At 39.0% G+C, this 15,863-nt stretch overlaps 1 protein-coding gene across 7 annotated transcripts in view; it reads left to right on the top strand.

The window, feature by feature from the left end:
* LOC150100549 (uncharacterized) overlaps positions 1-15,863 on the top strand; it is an 844,187-nt gene that overhangs the window by 665,541 nt on the left and 162,783 nt on the right. For 6 of the 7 annotated variants that reach the window (XR_016549159.1, XM_090401348.1, XM_090401347.1 and 3 more), the window contains one exon: positions 7,097-7,191. The exons of the other annotated variant lie outside the window; for it this stretch is intronic. Coding sequence is in view for 5 of the 6 variants with exons in the window: in XM_090401348.1 (XP_090257474.1) it covers positions 7,097-7,191 (95 nt within the window). In the remaining variant the exon portion in view is untranslated. The remainder of the gene's footprint in view (positions 1-7,096; positions 7,192-15,863) is intronic. 7 annotated transcript variants of the gene reach the window in all.

The raw sequence follows: 15,863 nt of genomic DNA, 5'->3' as shown, positions 1-15,863 counted from the left end.
TTGAATGGTGTTAAATATTTGGATAGGAAGATTGTTGTATTGTCTTGCAATGCTTCAAGTCCTTGGCAACTGTTTTTTTCTATCTGCTGACTTTTATGAGATTGTCTCTTGTGGACTTGCTCGTAAGACGAACTATGACTGGTGCAGATCGTGGCAAGCCTTGGTGTTTGCTCTTCCTAGGAATCGGATTTACTGTCTGCATGTCGTTAACCTGTAGGGAGATATCAATTGCATGGCCTAATTTTAAAACTACAACTCTGAGGTTTTCTGTAGGTGCAGTTTCAGGAAGACCGTTTATGACAAGATCTTTGTGTTGTTGTTGCTGATTTAAATGTTTGTATTGTAGTTTTAGAGAATCAAGTTTTTTGACGGAGTACGGGTGTCTCTTTCATCAAATTCTGTTGCCTGTCAGTTAGTGCGTTAATGCTTATTTTAATGTCTTGTACCGTTTGCTACACTTCTATCACTGCTAAATTATTAGGTTTGACCAAATCTGCATTTTCACTAGATTTTTTTGTTATTTGTTCGTTCTGTTTGTCAAAGAGTTCTTGCAAGATATACTAAGCTGGCTTTTATAGTCTCTGGACTGTTTTCTATTAGTTTATTTAAAGAGTTGAAATTATGGAACTCACCTGTATTTTTTTGTCTGTTCAGTACAATGTCTGATTTTGCCTCAATGTATAATCGGCTGCGTCGTAGGTGGCTGCCTTAGGTGCGTTTCTTTGTTCTTCCTGCAGAGTAGCCACTTACATTCCTCGCATGTTGCTTTGGCTGTTTCTGAGAAGCCGACACATATTATTATTATTATTATTATTATTATTCAGACCTCCAAAGAGTCAAAAGACTCATCGAGGGAGGTCCTTCCTAAGACATAAAGTCTGTCAAGACTCATCGAGGGGAGGTCCCCCCCCCGAGAAACACAAAGTCTATCATACCACTCTTTAAACTCACTGACCGTTCTCGCTCCCACCACTCCATCAGGCAATGCATTCCACGGCTCAACCACCCTCCACAAAAAGAAACCACTCCTTACCCTCTTGCTCACAGTTTCCTTTCGTAACTTCCAGGGATGGCCTCTTGTCATCACTCCTTCCCGCTGTTCAACCAAGCGAAAGAACTCCCCAGTGTCAACCCTGTAACCACCTCTCAACAGTTTAAAAGTCTCAATCATATCACCTCTCCTTCTTCTATCCACCAAACTCTGCAGTCCACATTCTCTCAGCCGATCCTCATAACTATCCTTGTACAGTCCTGAAACCATCTTTGTCATCCGTCTTTGTATCCTTTCCACGGTTAATTTATCCCCTTCAAATCCTGGGGACCAAATCTGAGAACAATAGTCCAAGTGTGGTCTGATCAGAGACTTATACAACGGAATGATAACCCTCTTATCTCTGCAGGTCAGTGTCCTTCTCATAATAGCAGCAATCCTCTGTGTTACCTTCACTACCTTTGCAATATGTCCCCTAAACTTCAGGTTTCTATCAATCATCAACCTCCAGATCTCTTGTCTCCCCTACTTCCCCCAGAATAACTCCTCCCATAGAGTATGCAGCATCCCATCGATGTTTCCCAAACCTCAAGACCTTACATTTTGCTGCGTTAAACTGACACTCCCCCCATTCATTTGCCCATCTATCTAGCTTATTTAAATCCTCTTGCAGGGCTACCACATCTGCACTATTACTAATACTCCTTCCCAGCTTCGCATCATCCGCAAACAACTGAATATCCCACTGCAATCCACTGGCTATGTCATTGATATAAAGGTTAAACAATATAGGTCCTAGTACCGTGCCCTGTGGGACCCCACTTGTAACCCTCTGCCTCCTCGAAACTGCCCCACAATACACAACTCTCTGATACCTATCAGACAGCCAATCCTGAATCCAGTTGACCAATCTGACATCCAGACCCATGTGCTGCAACTTAAATATCAGCTTATCGTGTGACACCCTGTCAAATGCCTTCGCCAAGTCTAAGAAAATAGCAGTATATGCCTTTCCCTCATCTAATGTTCTTGTAACTTTATTATAAAAGGCTAGCATATTGCTAAAACAAGAGTGTCCTTTCACAAATCCATGTTGATTCTCACAGATAACATTACCCTCATCTGCCCAATGCTGTATACGGTCCCTCACTACTTTCTCCAAGATCTTAACAACTACTGATGACACACAGACTAGCCTATAATTAGACACTTCCAGTCTGTTACCACCCTTATGCAATGGCACTATCTTACCTTCCTTCCATTCCCTGGGCACCTTTGCCAAAGCCAGACTTCCATTGAAAAGCCATGTTAAAGGCACTGTCAATTCCCTAGCACATTCTCTCAAAAGTCGTGGTGAAATACCATCCAGTCCCACAGCTTTACTGACATCCAGAGTACTCAGTATCTGAAACACACTCTCCTCCTGTACCTCCAGACCTCGAACCAGTCCTATCCCTCTAGCATTAAAACTGACTCTTCTAGGATGAAATACTCCAATAAAGTGTTCATTGAACAATTCCACTATGTCCTCTGCATCAGTTACTCTATTCCCATTTTTATCCCACAATATCATTCTTCCACAGTCATTTCTCCTCCTACTGGCCACATAACTAAAAAATTCCCTAGGATTTTCTTTGGATCTTAGGGCCAATCTCCTCTCATATTCCAGTTTCGCTTTCCTTACCACACTAGTCACTCTTCTGGCCTGTGTCTTACATTCCTCATGCATCTCTTCACCTGTCTCCTTATATCTCTTCCATAGCCTCTTTTTCGCATGCAATTCCTGTTTAATATTGTTTGTCATCCACTTTACTCCAAATTGCGTCCTCTTCTTCACTCGTGGTATACAACTTACCATTGCTGATAACAAATATTCTTTCACAATTTTCCACGCAGTAGTGATATCCCGGCCTTCCAATTCCTCCCTCCATGAAACTTCCCGAAGTTGACGTCTAAGACTATTATAATCACCTGCCTTATAATTCTACATAAGTTCCCGTCTCTTTGATACTCCTGCATGTTTATTCACTTTCCAAGTCAACACCATATGGTCACGCTCTCCAACTGGTGGGAGAGACGTCAACTCAGTTATTATCAACTCTTCTGATGCTATAACCAAATCCAAAACTTTTGAACCTCTTGTTCCCTCTGTTACATGTTGCCTAAGACATTTGTCCTTCAAGAATTCTAGAAATTCCATTCCCCTATTGCTACATGCATCTTCCTCTCTCCAATTTATACTACTGAAGTTAAAATCTCCCATAACAATCATTCTTCTTGCGCTTGCCAAACTTAGCTGTCTAAACATCTCCTGGTCCCCATCATCTGTGCTCCTGGGTCTGTAGCAACACCCCACTAAATATCCTGTCTTGCCTACCTCTACCTCACACCATACGCTCTCAAAATCATTTGTCTCACTTCCTTCCAAATTCTCCACTCTTAGAGGACATAGGTCATCACTTATCATAAACAGTACCCCACCACCACGCTTTCCCCTCCTATCCTGACGAAAAATGCTATACCCAGCGACTTCTATTCCTGTTGTTATATCCCCTTCTGTCAACCACGTCTCAGTGATCACAATAATTTTTGGCCAGGCTGATGCTATCTGCGCCACCAATTCCTCTCCCTTATTCCGGATACTCCTGGCATTAGTATAAAGCATATAAATGCCATTGTTTCTATACCCAATATAAAGTGAAAAATTGTGAGAACTAGAATCCAGAGTTGGGTTGACAACAATGGTATTATCTTTGATGGACAGCGTGGATTTGCTAAAGGGAGGTCATGTTTTAGTAATCTACTTACTTATTACAATAAAGTGACTGCTTCCTTGAACAGAGGAGAAGGATACACAGTAATATACTTAGATTTCGCAAAGGCTTTTGATAGAGTACCTCATGATAGGTTGACAGTCAAACTAGAGCAGATGGGGTTGGATATTAGATTGGTGCATTGGATTGGAGACTGGCTATCTGATAGGTATCAACAAGTTGTGTATGGGGGCGCAATATCCAGGAAAAGGAAAGTCACTAGTGGAGTGCCTTTAGGGTCTGTTTTAGGGCCATTACTGTTTAACTTATATATTAATGATATTGGCGAAGATTTGGATGGAGATATTCAGTTGTTTGCAGACGATGCAAAGTAGGGACAAACCATAAAGAGTAGTGAAGATGTTGTAGCCTTGCAAGAAGACTTGAATAAATTGAGTGACTGGGCACGGAAATGGAGATGTGAGTTCAATGTTGCAAAATCTAAGGTTTTAAAATTTGAAAAACAACGATGGGATGCAGAATTTATGCTTGGTGAGAATATATTGTTAGAGGTAGAGGAAATAAGAGATCAGGGGGTGATAGTGGATAAGGATCTAAAATTTAGGGGACACATTGCCAAAATTGTGAAATAAAAACACAAAGGCTTCTGGGAATGATGCGGAGGACACTGACGTGTAGAAGTAAGAAGATTCTTGTTCTGTTGTATAAGACTTTGATTAGGCCATACATCTGGACTGTTGTGCCCAGATTTAGTGAACTGGTTTTCAGAAGGATGAAGAGATGTTGGAAAGGGTCAAAAGGTGACTGACTAAGGTAGTTTCTGAGCTCTGGAATGTTGAGTATGAGGAAAGATTGAGAAGATATAATTTGCAGAGTCTGGTGGAGAGAAGTAACAGGGGAGATATGATAGAGACCTACAAGTTAGTAAAGGGGTTGTTATAAGATCAATGGTGTAGAAGTTCTGCAGAGAATAGTGGGAGATCAGGGGAGAACCAGAGGTCATCCCTATAAACTGTATAAAGAGGGTGTGAGTAGGGGAATGAGAGGCAGGTTTTTTCGTGCAGAGTTGTGAATGATTGAAATGCCTTGCCTGAGAGTGTGGTGTCTGCAAGGAGTTTGAGTGTGTTTAAGACATGGTATGATGCGATGTGTGTGTGTGATAAAAGGACCTTACAGATGAGTCTTTGACTCCATGAGGTCTTGGGGTAATAATAATAATAATCCTACTGCATTTCGTACAGGTTATACGATTTCCGTCGGACGATATTTCCTCCAGGCATTTGATGCACTTCATGACTCACCTTTCTTCCCCTGAGTAATTGTACTGTGATTGTAAAGATGGCGCGACTTTTGTTCTTCACTCGTTGATCGCGGTCCTCTCTGTTCACTTTTCAGCACTTCAAAATTTGGTTTCTTCTTAGCCAATTTCGGTGAATTTTATATCACTGATTTTGCCTCCAGTATAATCAGCTGCCTTAGGTGTGTTTCTTTGTTCTTCCTGCAGAGTAGTCACTTCCATTCCTTTGTGTTGCATTGGTTGTTTCTGAATAATAATAATAATAATAATAATAATAATAATAGTATTATTAGTATTATTATTATGGGCAACTCCAAGGAATCCTTAGACTCATTGAAGCAGGCCCTAAACATCATGTCAAGAACTATCCAACATTCGTTCACCATTTATCATACTTTACTTCACTTTGAATTCATTTACAGTCATGTCGCCCACAAAAGACTGGCAACCTATTCCACTCATTCACTACTGTCCAAGAAAAAAACCTAGTTAGTGGCCCTTCCCTTAATGCATAACATTATACATTAAAAGAAAAATAGAATACAAAGTACAGGGAAAACAGAAATAGCAGTTCATGCCCTTGAACAAAAACATACCCTGCAAATCGACAAGGCCATTATAATAGACAACGAAACAATGCTTATAATATCGGAAATAATAGCCATAAAATATGACGAGAACTCAATCAACGTTCACCGACCCTACATAATCTCCAAGTGTTGGAAGCTTCACAACAATAAAAATTCACAATAAAAATTAGGTCACAACTCCGACCAATAGGCGATAACACAAACACTTCAAAGGCAGAAACACCAAGCCGACACGACATAGCATCCACTTCCTCCATGAGTTCAGACGATGACCTACAGGGTCAAAACGGCTTGCACCCCAGCCCCCTTTTCCAATAAACCCTTCCCCTTCCTCTAAAAAACAGTTGCTATTTTCAGCCCCCTTTTTCATCTTTTCCCCACCCTACAAAAAAAGTGCTCTCCACCGTTAAAAATAATATATGTACATATTATACAAAAAACCCTGGTTTTTGTCAAATTAATTCTCCGACATTGCTTAATCCCCCCCCCCTCCACTCCCCTTTCAACACCAATAATTGCAGAAGTATGCACACAGCAGAAAGAAGACGGGCAACAACATCCAAGAAAAGGTATGTGCGAATTTTCTTCTATTTTCTACATATATTTTTCCCTAAAATACATCTGCAATGCCCTAAGAATTCTTGAGTAAAAAGCCAATGACATTAAAACAGGGGCACTCCTAAACAAAAGCAGGCAAAATAGCCGTAAAAATAATAGTTTTTAAGAGGAGTAACATGGGAGTTTTCCCAGAAATAATACTTATGTCTTCAGCAATATTATTGAAGGGTTTGAGACAACAGTAAAACTGAAAATTAAAAATAATTATCTGATAAACTTATAATAATATACAACATGATGCAGAGGTTTCACTTTCTTCATTTTCTCTCTCTCTCTCTCTCTCACTCACTCTTTATCTTGGACTTCTTTTATCTGAAAACCATGGTGCACTAAGTTATGAGCAGGGTGACTAGTTCTGACCTAACGTATGATGATGGAGCAGTGATACCAAAGAAAACAGAATGTGCTAGAATGATGGGAGACGACTGTTAGTTTCTTCAAAGACAAAGTGCTTACAGTATGAAATTAACTATTTCTTATGAGTACTTTTTAAATTTGTGTGTATTGAAATTTTTTTTAATTTCTTTTTTCTTAATTTTTATCATCAAAACCCTTAACCAAACTTACATGTTGGCATACCTGTAACAAAAAACATACCGAGAAAAGTTTCATTTTCAAATATATTCACCTGAAATACAAAGATTCGCCTGTTTTTATTATTGGACAACAAGGATAGTTACACAGTTCTTGTTGTCCAATGTACAGCTTAAACTATACACATCATTAGTTCTGTTAAACACAGGAAAAATCAATTCTCTAATATAAAATAACATGTCATATAATTGCCAGTGAACTTAAATATTACTTCATATTTTTTTTTTTTTAGCAACTTGTAGTAAAGGCAAAGGATAATAGCATGAAAACAAAAGTTAGCTATGATATACTGTCTCACCTTCAAGTACCTCTCAGTTTTAAAACAAGGTATAAAATTTTACTGGTCTCTGTTTTTACTATGAGTGCATTTAAATTTGTGTGGATTTGATTTTTCTTTCTTATGTATTTCTTTTTTTTTTCTTAATTTTTGTCATTAAACAATCCTTAACCAAATTTACATGTTGGCATACCTATAACAATAAATGCTTCTAGCACAATTGGAAGAACAACTGGATATTGCACCCCTGGATTAGTAAAGATCTCAGTTCAGTTCTCATCATAATGATAAGAATCTTTATGTGGACTTTTTCATATGAAGGTGAGTTAACCAATCTCATATGGAGATAGCTGGGTTTTTCATCCCAACTATAGGCAATTTAGCCAACAGACACTGGCAGTTTACAGACACAAAATATTATTAGTGGTGGTGTGTCGTAGATGCTGTTGTGTGTTGAAGGCAGCAGTATCATAGTGTGTAGTAGGAGGAAGATTAAGTAAAGGAGACAGTGAATTGTTGTGTGTTGGAGTTGTGCCTTTGCACAATGAGTACAAGGACTCCTTGGAGCTGTCATATAATAATAATAATATTTAAGGTGACTTTAATTTACAACAATTTAAGCCAGTGGTGGTATCAGCATTTTGCTTGTTGTGAACTAAATAGGAAGTAAGTTTTTAAGTTGAGGTAAAGATGTTTCTAAGAGATTAATACAGCAACTCAGTTTTTCGTCCCCCAGTACAACCAAACCGGCCCTGTGAAAACATGCTTCTACATCCATCCGTCCGTCCACACTTTTTCCAAGAACTTTACCTTCTATTACTGTTCTGAGAAATCCTCCTTCCATCCTTTCAATTTGTCCAAAATATTTTAACTTTCTTCTATCAATATCATTAAGGAACCTTAAAGTCCTACAGATATTTTCTAACATCCATTCATTTGTATGCCTTTTAGTATATGATGATATCTGTAACACCACATCTCAAAAGCAGCTATTTTTCTAATCTGACTTCTTTAGGTTCCCAGATCTCACATCCATAAGTCGCTGTTGGAAAAACAACTGCATCCAAAATCCTCAACTTTATTCCCATGGAGATAGATCCATCCTTCCAGACTTTAGGTGTCTCTGACTATTGTTTTAGCCATTCCTAACCTTTTTCTGACATCTTCTGAACAGCAATTCTTCACATTAATAATGGCTCCCAGGTACTCAAACTTGCTGACTTCCTCAGTTCTTTCTCCATTAAGGTACACTTATTTCTTGAGAGCTTCCCTTTTTTGTATTTCCTTTGAGAACCATAATCTTTGTCTTGCTGGGATTGAGTTGAAGTCCTCTGTTATAACTGATCTTGTTAACTTTATCAAGAATTTGTCCTAGTTTTTCTTTGTCGTTACAGAGGAGTATGGTATCATCAGCCTCAGATTACTGATCAATCTACTACCTATGCTAATTCCTGCCTTGAGCACTTATCCAATGCTTCACACATGATGTCCTCCACATATATACTAAACAAGCGAGGAGAAAGTAAACATCCAACCTAACTCGTTTTCCAACCTGAAGCCAATCAGTTAATCCAACACCTGTTCTTACTGTGTCTTCTTGCTCCCTGTACAAGTTGACTATCAACCTGATAGTGTGTTGAGGAAAACACATTCTTTTCATTACTTCCCACAGTTTCACATGCTGAACACAGTGAAAAGCTTTAGAGTAATCTGAGAAATGCATTACCAGAGAAGTCTAAATTCTTTATATTTTTCTATGATCTGTATAAGGCAAAGGATCTGATCTTTGTGCTCTTACCTTTCCTAAAACTTACTCCTAGGCCATCTCTGCCTCAACTTTGGCCTCAATCCTATTCAGCATGATCTTCAATAAATTTTGCTTGCATGAGATATTAAACTAATAGTTCTATAGTTCTTGCAAGCCTTCATATCTCTCTCTTCTTATGTAATAGTATGAAAACTGACTTCTTCCATTTCTAGGCCATGATCCTGTCTTCCATATCATTGTAAATCAATCTATGAAACACTCTTATCTCTCCATCCCCTGTGGTCTTGATTAGCTCTACTGGGATTTCATCTGCACCTGGGGCATTATTGCTGTTAAGCTGCTTAACTACTCTTTCAACTTCGTTCCAAGTGAAGGATACTGGAATTTTTGTGGTAAGAGGGCTCCTCCAAATCTTCTTTATCCATCTATTGTCACAAATTTATCCACTTTAGCTCACAAATTAAATAAAATGTCCTGTTATAAAACAGGATGAACATATTGTGCCTCCTCATCTGGAACTCTATCTCTTCACATTTATTAGTATAAAACTTTTCCTTGTCCTACTTGATGACTCTTCTAACTTCTCTATGTAATCTCTTATATTCTTCATTCCCTGTTATTCTTTATTTTTCCAGCTGCCTTCTTTTTATTAGTTCCCTTGTTGAATCTGATATCCATGGATCTCTTGGTCTTCTTATTGGGTCGAGATACTTCTTGGCTGTATCCTGTATTATCCCCTTGACTCCTTCCCAAAGCATTCCTGGTGAATTCTCCTCATTGGTCTCCAAAACATTATCTAATCGAGTTGATGTTTCTTCTGTGAATCCACTAGGAATTACTCTAACATCCAGTCTGGTGGGATGTGGTTGACTGAAAGTTTTCGGAGTTTTGGTCTTACTTTGGCTCTTACTAGCTAATGATTTGTATCACAATCTGCTCCAGGACAATTATGCACATCAGGGATGCTTGTCTTCCACTTCTGGAGAGCAAGGATGTAATCAATCTGGTGCTTTGACCTATCAGTGTTAGATATCCAAGTATAGGTCTGGGGTGTTTCTAGAAGCAGGTATTGGTAATAACTAATCTGTTGGCATGGGCAAATTCCAACACACTTTCACCACCAGTATTATGTTCACCCACACCAAGCATGCCACATTCTGGCCCGACTCTCATACTCTTTCCTACTTTTTACATTTAAGTCCCCTAAGATAAAGTATGTCTCTCCTTGGTAGACAGTCCAAAACAGTTTGTAAGTTTTCATAGAATTCCTCACTTTCTTCATCAGGCCTACCCATGTGTGGTGCATAAACTATCACGATCGATACATTGGTAGGCTGAGCCTTAAGTCTAATAGAAAGTATCCTATCATTAATGGAGTTATAACCAAGAAGGCTTCTTGCCTGAACTGTCTTCAGTATCCCAGCTATATGATGCTCTGAGTAAATAACTGGCTTACCATCCTGTTTTTTGAAGTGACCTTTTCCATTCTATCTGGTCTCTGTAATTCCTAGGATATCAATTTGATACCTATCCATCTCTTTACAGACAATCTCAAGAGTACCCATCTGTAGACCCCGAACATTCCATATGCCTATGTAAAATTCCCTTCGAAGATTAATCCTATACCTTCTGTGTTCCTCATTCACAATATGACTGACTTTTGTTGGTGTCTCGAACAGAATCCTCTGCCTAAGCCCTGAATGCAGCTCTGATTATTCTGTGCGACAACCAATGCATCATGAGATGTATTATAAGCCACAACCGTATTAGCATTTTGGAGTGAAGTCACTGCAAGAAGAAAGTGGTAGGATTGAGATGCCCTTTCCACATAAAATGAAATGAAATAGCAAAATAAGAAAGATTCACCCCTAGCCCTTGAGTACTCTAATAGCATTGAGGGAAAGGAGAAAAGAAAGAAAGATAGAAAAAAGGGAATGACCATGTTGAAAGTTTATTTTTCACTTGGTCAGACTATATTAAATTTAGTTTAATCCTTTATCCAAGTGTGTGCAAACACAGTTTGCACCTGAAAGTATCTTCAGGACTGAGGTAAGGTGGTACAACACCGGGCGACTCCTTGAAAAGGTAGAGCAAGCTTTGCAAGGAGTCGCCCAGTGTTGTACCACCTTACCTCAGTCCTGAAGATACTTTCAGGCACAAACTGTGTTTGCACACACTTGGATAAAGGATTAAACTAAATTTAATATAGTCTGACCAAGTGAAAAATAAACTTTCAACATCTTTCTCTAAATCCAGAGTAATTTAATAAAAAGTGGCACACCGTTTGGCAGCTCCTATAGGAGGAGATGACCTTGCTAATGCTTCTGCCTTGGTATCTCCACTTGGGCCTGGCTCCCACTGAAGAGACCTCAATAAAGGTCGAAACTAGTCTGGATAGTGGCCCTTCCCATTTAATGCATAACATTATACATATCCACAAGGAGATATGTTTTGCATTATGGGAGATACTGAGATAGAAGTGTTGGTAGCTTGCTCCACCTTTGCAAGGAGTTGCCCGGTGTTGTACCACCTTACCTTGGTCCTGAAGATACTTTCAGGCACAAACTGTGTTTGCACACACTTGGATAAAGGATTAAACTAAATTTAATAAAGGGAATGACCAGTCTACAGATAATATAACAGATTTATATTACATGAAGTAAGGCATAATCCAGCATCAAGTACCTCGGGTCTGCTATGCCTGTACTCACTAAAGTGAGCCCCTGAGTATACTAAGAGCTTGTGCTCCAAAATTAACACCCATCCTGGATCCCATTGCCTTCACCTTAATTCTCTCAAAAGTGATGGAGGAGGTCATTAGCAACCAGCTTCTTCACTACCTATAGTTAGTTAATTAGTGATCATCAATATACCAATAAAATACAGCAATTCATATTCTACTGCAGACCTCTTCACTAATCATACCCACCTTTGAACACAATCATTGAAAAATTTTGCAGGATCTTATGTGTTGCTCATGATATTTCCAATGCATTTGGTTAGATCATCCTTTTTTCCAAAACAACATTTGGTTAGATCATCCTTCTTTCCAAAGTGGCATTTCATGGTTTCCTTCCTTCCCTTTGTGAGACGATTGACAGCATCCTTTCTAGCTGTTCACTCTGTGTGTGTGTGTGTGTGTGTGTGTGTGTGTGTGTGTGTGTGTGTGTGTGTGTGTGTGTGTGTGTGTTTCCTGCTCATGAGATTTTTCCATTAATGCAGGAGTACTTTAGGGTTACGTGCTTTCACATATGCTTTTTCTCCTATACATCAATAATATTCTCTCATTAACTTCCAGTCCTTGTAATAGCTTCACTGATGATAGCACACACCATTCCTCTTCATTATTCAAAATACTTGTAGTTCTCAGATGACTCAAGTTTAAAGATATTATGATTATATTGGTATCTCCATAGAGTCATAAGAGTCATTGCAGGAGACCTACACCAACTTTCATACCCACAATAACTATAATACCTTTCCTTAAAACTTATTCAGTGTCAAGGCACTCAGATCTTCCTCTAGCAATTCATTCCACTTATTCACTCTGCTCTTCAAACAAAGAATATAGCCTGCATACCCCTTACTAACCACATTATGCATCTTCCAGGAATGACCCCTAGTTCTGTAATTCTTGTATTTTTAACTGTCGTGTATTACTTCTTTTGTGTCAGTGTTATAGAATCCTCTTAGAAACGTATGAGTTTCTGTCATGTCCCCTCAGAAATGAGGGGACATGACTGAATCTTCAATCTATCCTCACAGAAAGCATTCCACAGACCTTTCACCAGCTTGGTCCCTCATCTCTGGATCCCATGTCCACCACTCCTGTCCCCCAAGAAACCCAGGTGACCAAATCTGTGCACAGTAATCAAGATGCAGGTGAATCATAACCTTATAAAGAGGATAATAACCTATCTATCTTTACCTGGTAGTGTGTTTTTTTTTCAACATCCACATTAGTGCTATTTTGTGAACACTTGTGATACCTCTAAATTTTAATTCTCTGTTCACTATTACTCACAAATCTCCAGTCTCATCAATTTCCTTTAATCCAGTAACATCAGCGTGATACATAGTATGTAATCTTTTTAACCTGAAGTGCATCACCTTACATTTTGTAGCATTAAATTGACAATCATTATCCTTCACCTGTGCCAATTTATTTAAACATATCGTAGGATATTTATATGACCTTTAACAACTATTGCCATCTCCAGTTTTGTATCATCAGAAAATAACTAAATATCCTAGGCTTAAATCTTTCCTTATATCATTATTATACAAATTAAACAGTGGAGGCCCCAGTATAAAGCCTTCAGGCACCCTCATTCTCTTGATTCCACTCTACCATACTACTTCCTGGTGTGTGTGTGTCAGCCCCCCCCCCCCCCCCCAACCCATACCACTTGCTTCATATCTATTACCATTTGCTTCAACTTATGTAAATAGTTTTCACATGCAGCCTTCTGTCAAATGCCTTTGCAGAGTACAGCGGTATCATCATTATTATTATTATTATTATCCAGGCCTCCATGGAGTCAAAAGACTCATCACAGGCGGTCATTCGTAAGAAACACAAAGTCTATCAAGACTCATCGAGGGGAGGTCCCCCCCCCCTAAGAAACACAAAGTCTATCATACCTCCTTAAACTCATTGACTGTTCTCGCTCTCACCACCCCATGCAATGCATTCCATGGTTCAACCACTCTCCATGCAAAGAAACCACTCCTCACCCTCTTGCTCAGGTTTCCTTTCGTAACTTCCAGGGATGGCCTCTTGTCATCACTCCTTCCCGCTGTTCAACAAAGCGAAAGAACTCCCCAGTGTCAACCCTGTAACCATCTTTCAACAGTTTAAAATCTCAATCATATCACCTCTCCTTCATCTATCTACAAAACTCTGCAGTCCACATTCCCTCAGCAGATCCTCATAACTAACATTGTACAGTCTTGAAACCATCTTATCCACCTTTGTACCCATTCCACAGTTAATTTATCCCCTTCAAATCCTGGGGAACAAATCTGAGAACAATAATCTAATCTAAGTGTGGTCTGATCAGAGTCTTATACAACGAAATGATAACCCTTTTATCTCTGCAGGTCAGTGTCCTTCACATTATTGCAGCAATCCTTTGTGTTACCTTCACCACCTTTGCAATATGTCCCCTAAATTTCAGGTTTCTATCAATCATCAACCCCCAGATCTCTTGTCTCCCCTACTTCCTACAGTATAACTCCTCCCATAGAGTATGCAGCGTCCCGTCAATGTTTCCCAAACCTCAATACCTTACATTTTGCTGCATTAAACCGACCCCCATTCATTTGCCCATCTATCTAGCTTATTCAAATCCTCTTGCAGGGCTGCCGCATCTACACTATTACTAATAATCCTTCCCAGCTTCGCATCATCTGGAAACAACTGAATATCTCCTTGCAATCCACTGATAATGTCACTGATATAAAAGTTAAACAATATAGGTCCCAGTACTGAGGCCTGTGGGACGCCACTTGTAACCCTCTGCCTCCTCGAAACTGCCCCACAATACACAACTCTCTGATACCTATCAGACAGCCAATCCTGAATCCAGTTGACCAATCTGACATCCAGACCCATGCGCTGCAACTTAAATATCAGCTTATCATGTGGCACCCTGTCAAATGCCTTCACTAAGTCTAAGAAAATGGCAGTATATGCCTTTCCCTCATCTAATGCTCTTGTAACTTTATTATAAAAGGCCAGCATATTGCTAAAACAAGAGCGCCCCTTCACAAATCCATGTTGACTCTCACAGATAACATTACCCTCATCTGCCCAATGTTGTATATGGTCCCTCACTACTTTCTACAAGATCTTAACAACTACTGATGATACAAAAACTGGCCTATAATTAGACACTTCCAGTCTGCTACTGCCCTTATGCAATGGCACTATCTTACCTTCCTTCCATTTCATGGGCACCTTTCCCGCAGCCAGACTTTCATTGAAAAGCCAGGTCAAAGGCACTGTCAGTTCCCTAGCACATTCTCTCAAAACTCATGGTGAAATACCATCTGGTCCCACAGGTTTACTGACATCCAGAGTACTCAGTATTTGAAACACACTCTCCTCCTATACCTCAAACCTGCCCTATCCCTCTAGTATTAAAACTGACTCCTCCAGGATGAAATACTCCAATAAAGTGTTCATTGAACAATTCCACTATGTCCTCTGCATCAGTCACTCTATTCCCATTTTTATCCCACAATATCATTCTTTCGTAGTCATATCTCCTCCTACTGGCCACATACCTAAAAAATTCCCTAGGATTTTCTTTGGATCTTAGGGCCAATCTCCTCTCATATTCCAGTTTCACCTTCCTTACCATACTAGTCTCTCTAGTGTAGCCATGTTTCTTGTCTAATTCTGCTGTCACTCTATTATAAAATATGACTCAAGCAGTAATTATCTTTAAAAAGCCGTGCTTTTTACCATAGTGTTTCACATTCCTCTTCACCCATTCCTGGATTTTACCTGTAATTAACTTTTCCAATCTTTAACCACCACTTCTCTCATTGCATATTTCTAACTTTTCAAATCATTCATACTTGCCATAACAACGAACTCTTTTATTTCTCCCTTGTGTAAAGTAATAGTTTTACTAATCTCTTTTATCTTCGTACCTGGGAAACGTGCTTTTGCCACATTCTTGGAATCTCCATACAATACTCTTTTCTTACTCATTTTTTCTTACTCAATTATACATTCATTGCAGACTATGTAAATAAAATTTCAGTAATTGCATTATAATTGAACTATAAAAAATGTCATCTTTATAATCGACATGTAATTACCCTAGTAATTACATCAAGAAAAAAAGATTTTCTTCTTAATCATTCCTTACCAATACAGCACAGATAACTTAATAGATGTTTACTTCAAGATTTTTTCATATCACTTCTGTTTCTCAAATA

The sequence above is a fragment of the Typopeltis vanoorti genome, chromosome 12 (genome assembly GCF_054136105.1).
Source record: "Typopeltis vanoorti isolate ZY-2024b chromosome 12, IOZ_Tvanoo_1.0, whole genome shotgun sequence".
NCBI lineage: Eukaryota > Metazoa > Arthropoda > Arachnida > Uropygi > Thelyphonidae > Typopeltis > Typopeltis vanoorti.
The sequence above is the reverse complement of the archived record's forward strand: the minus strand, read 5'-3'. Positions and strand labels throughout refer to the sequence as shown.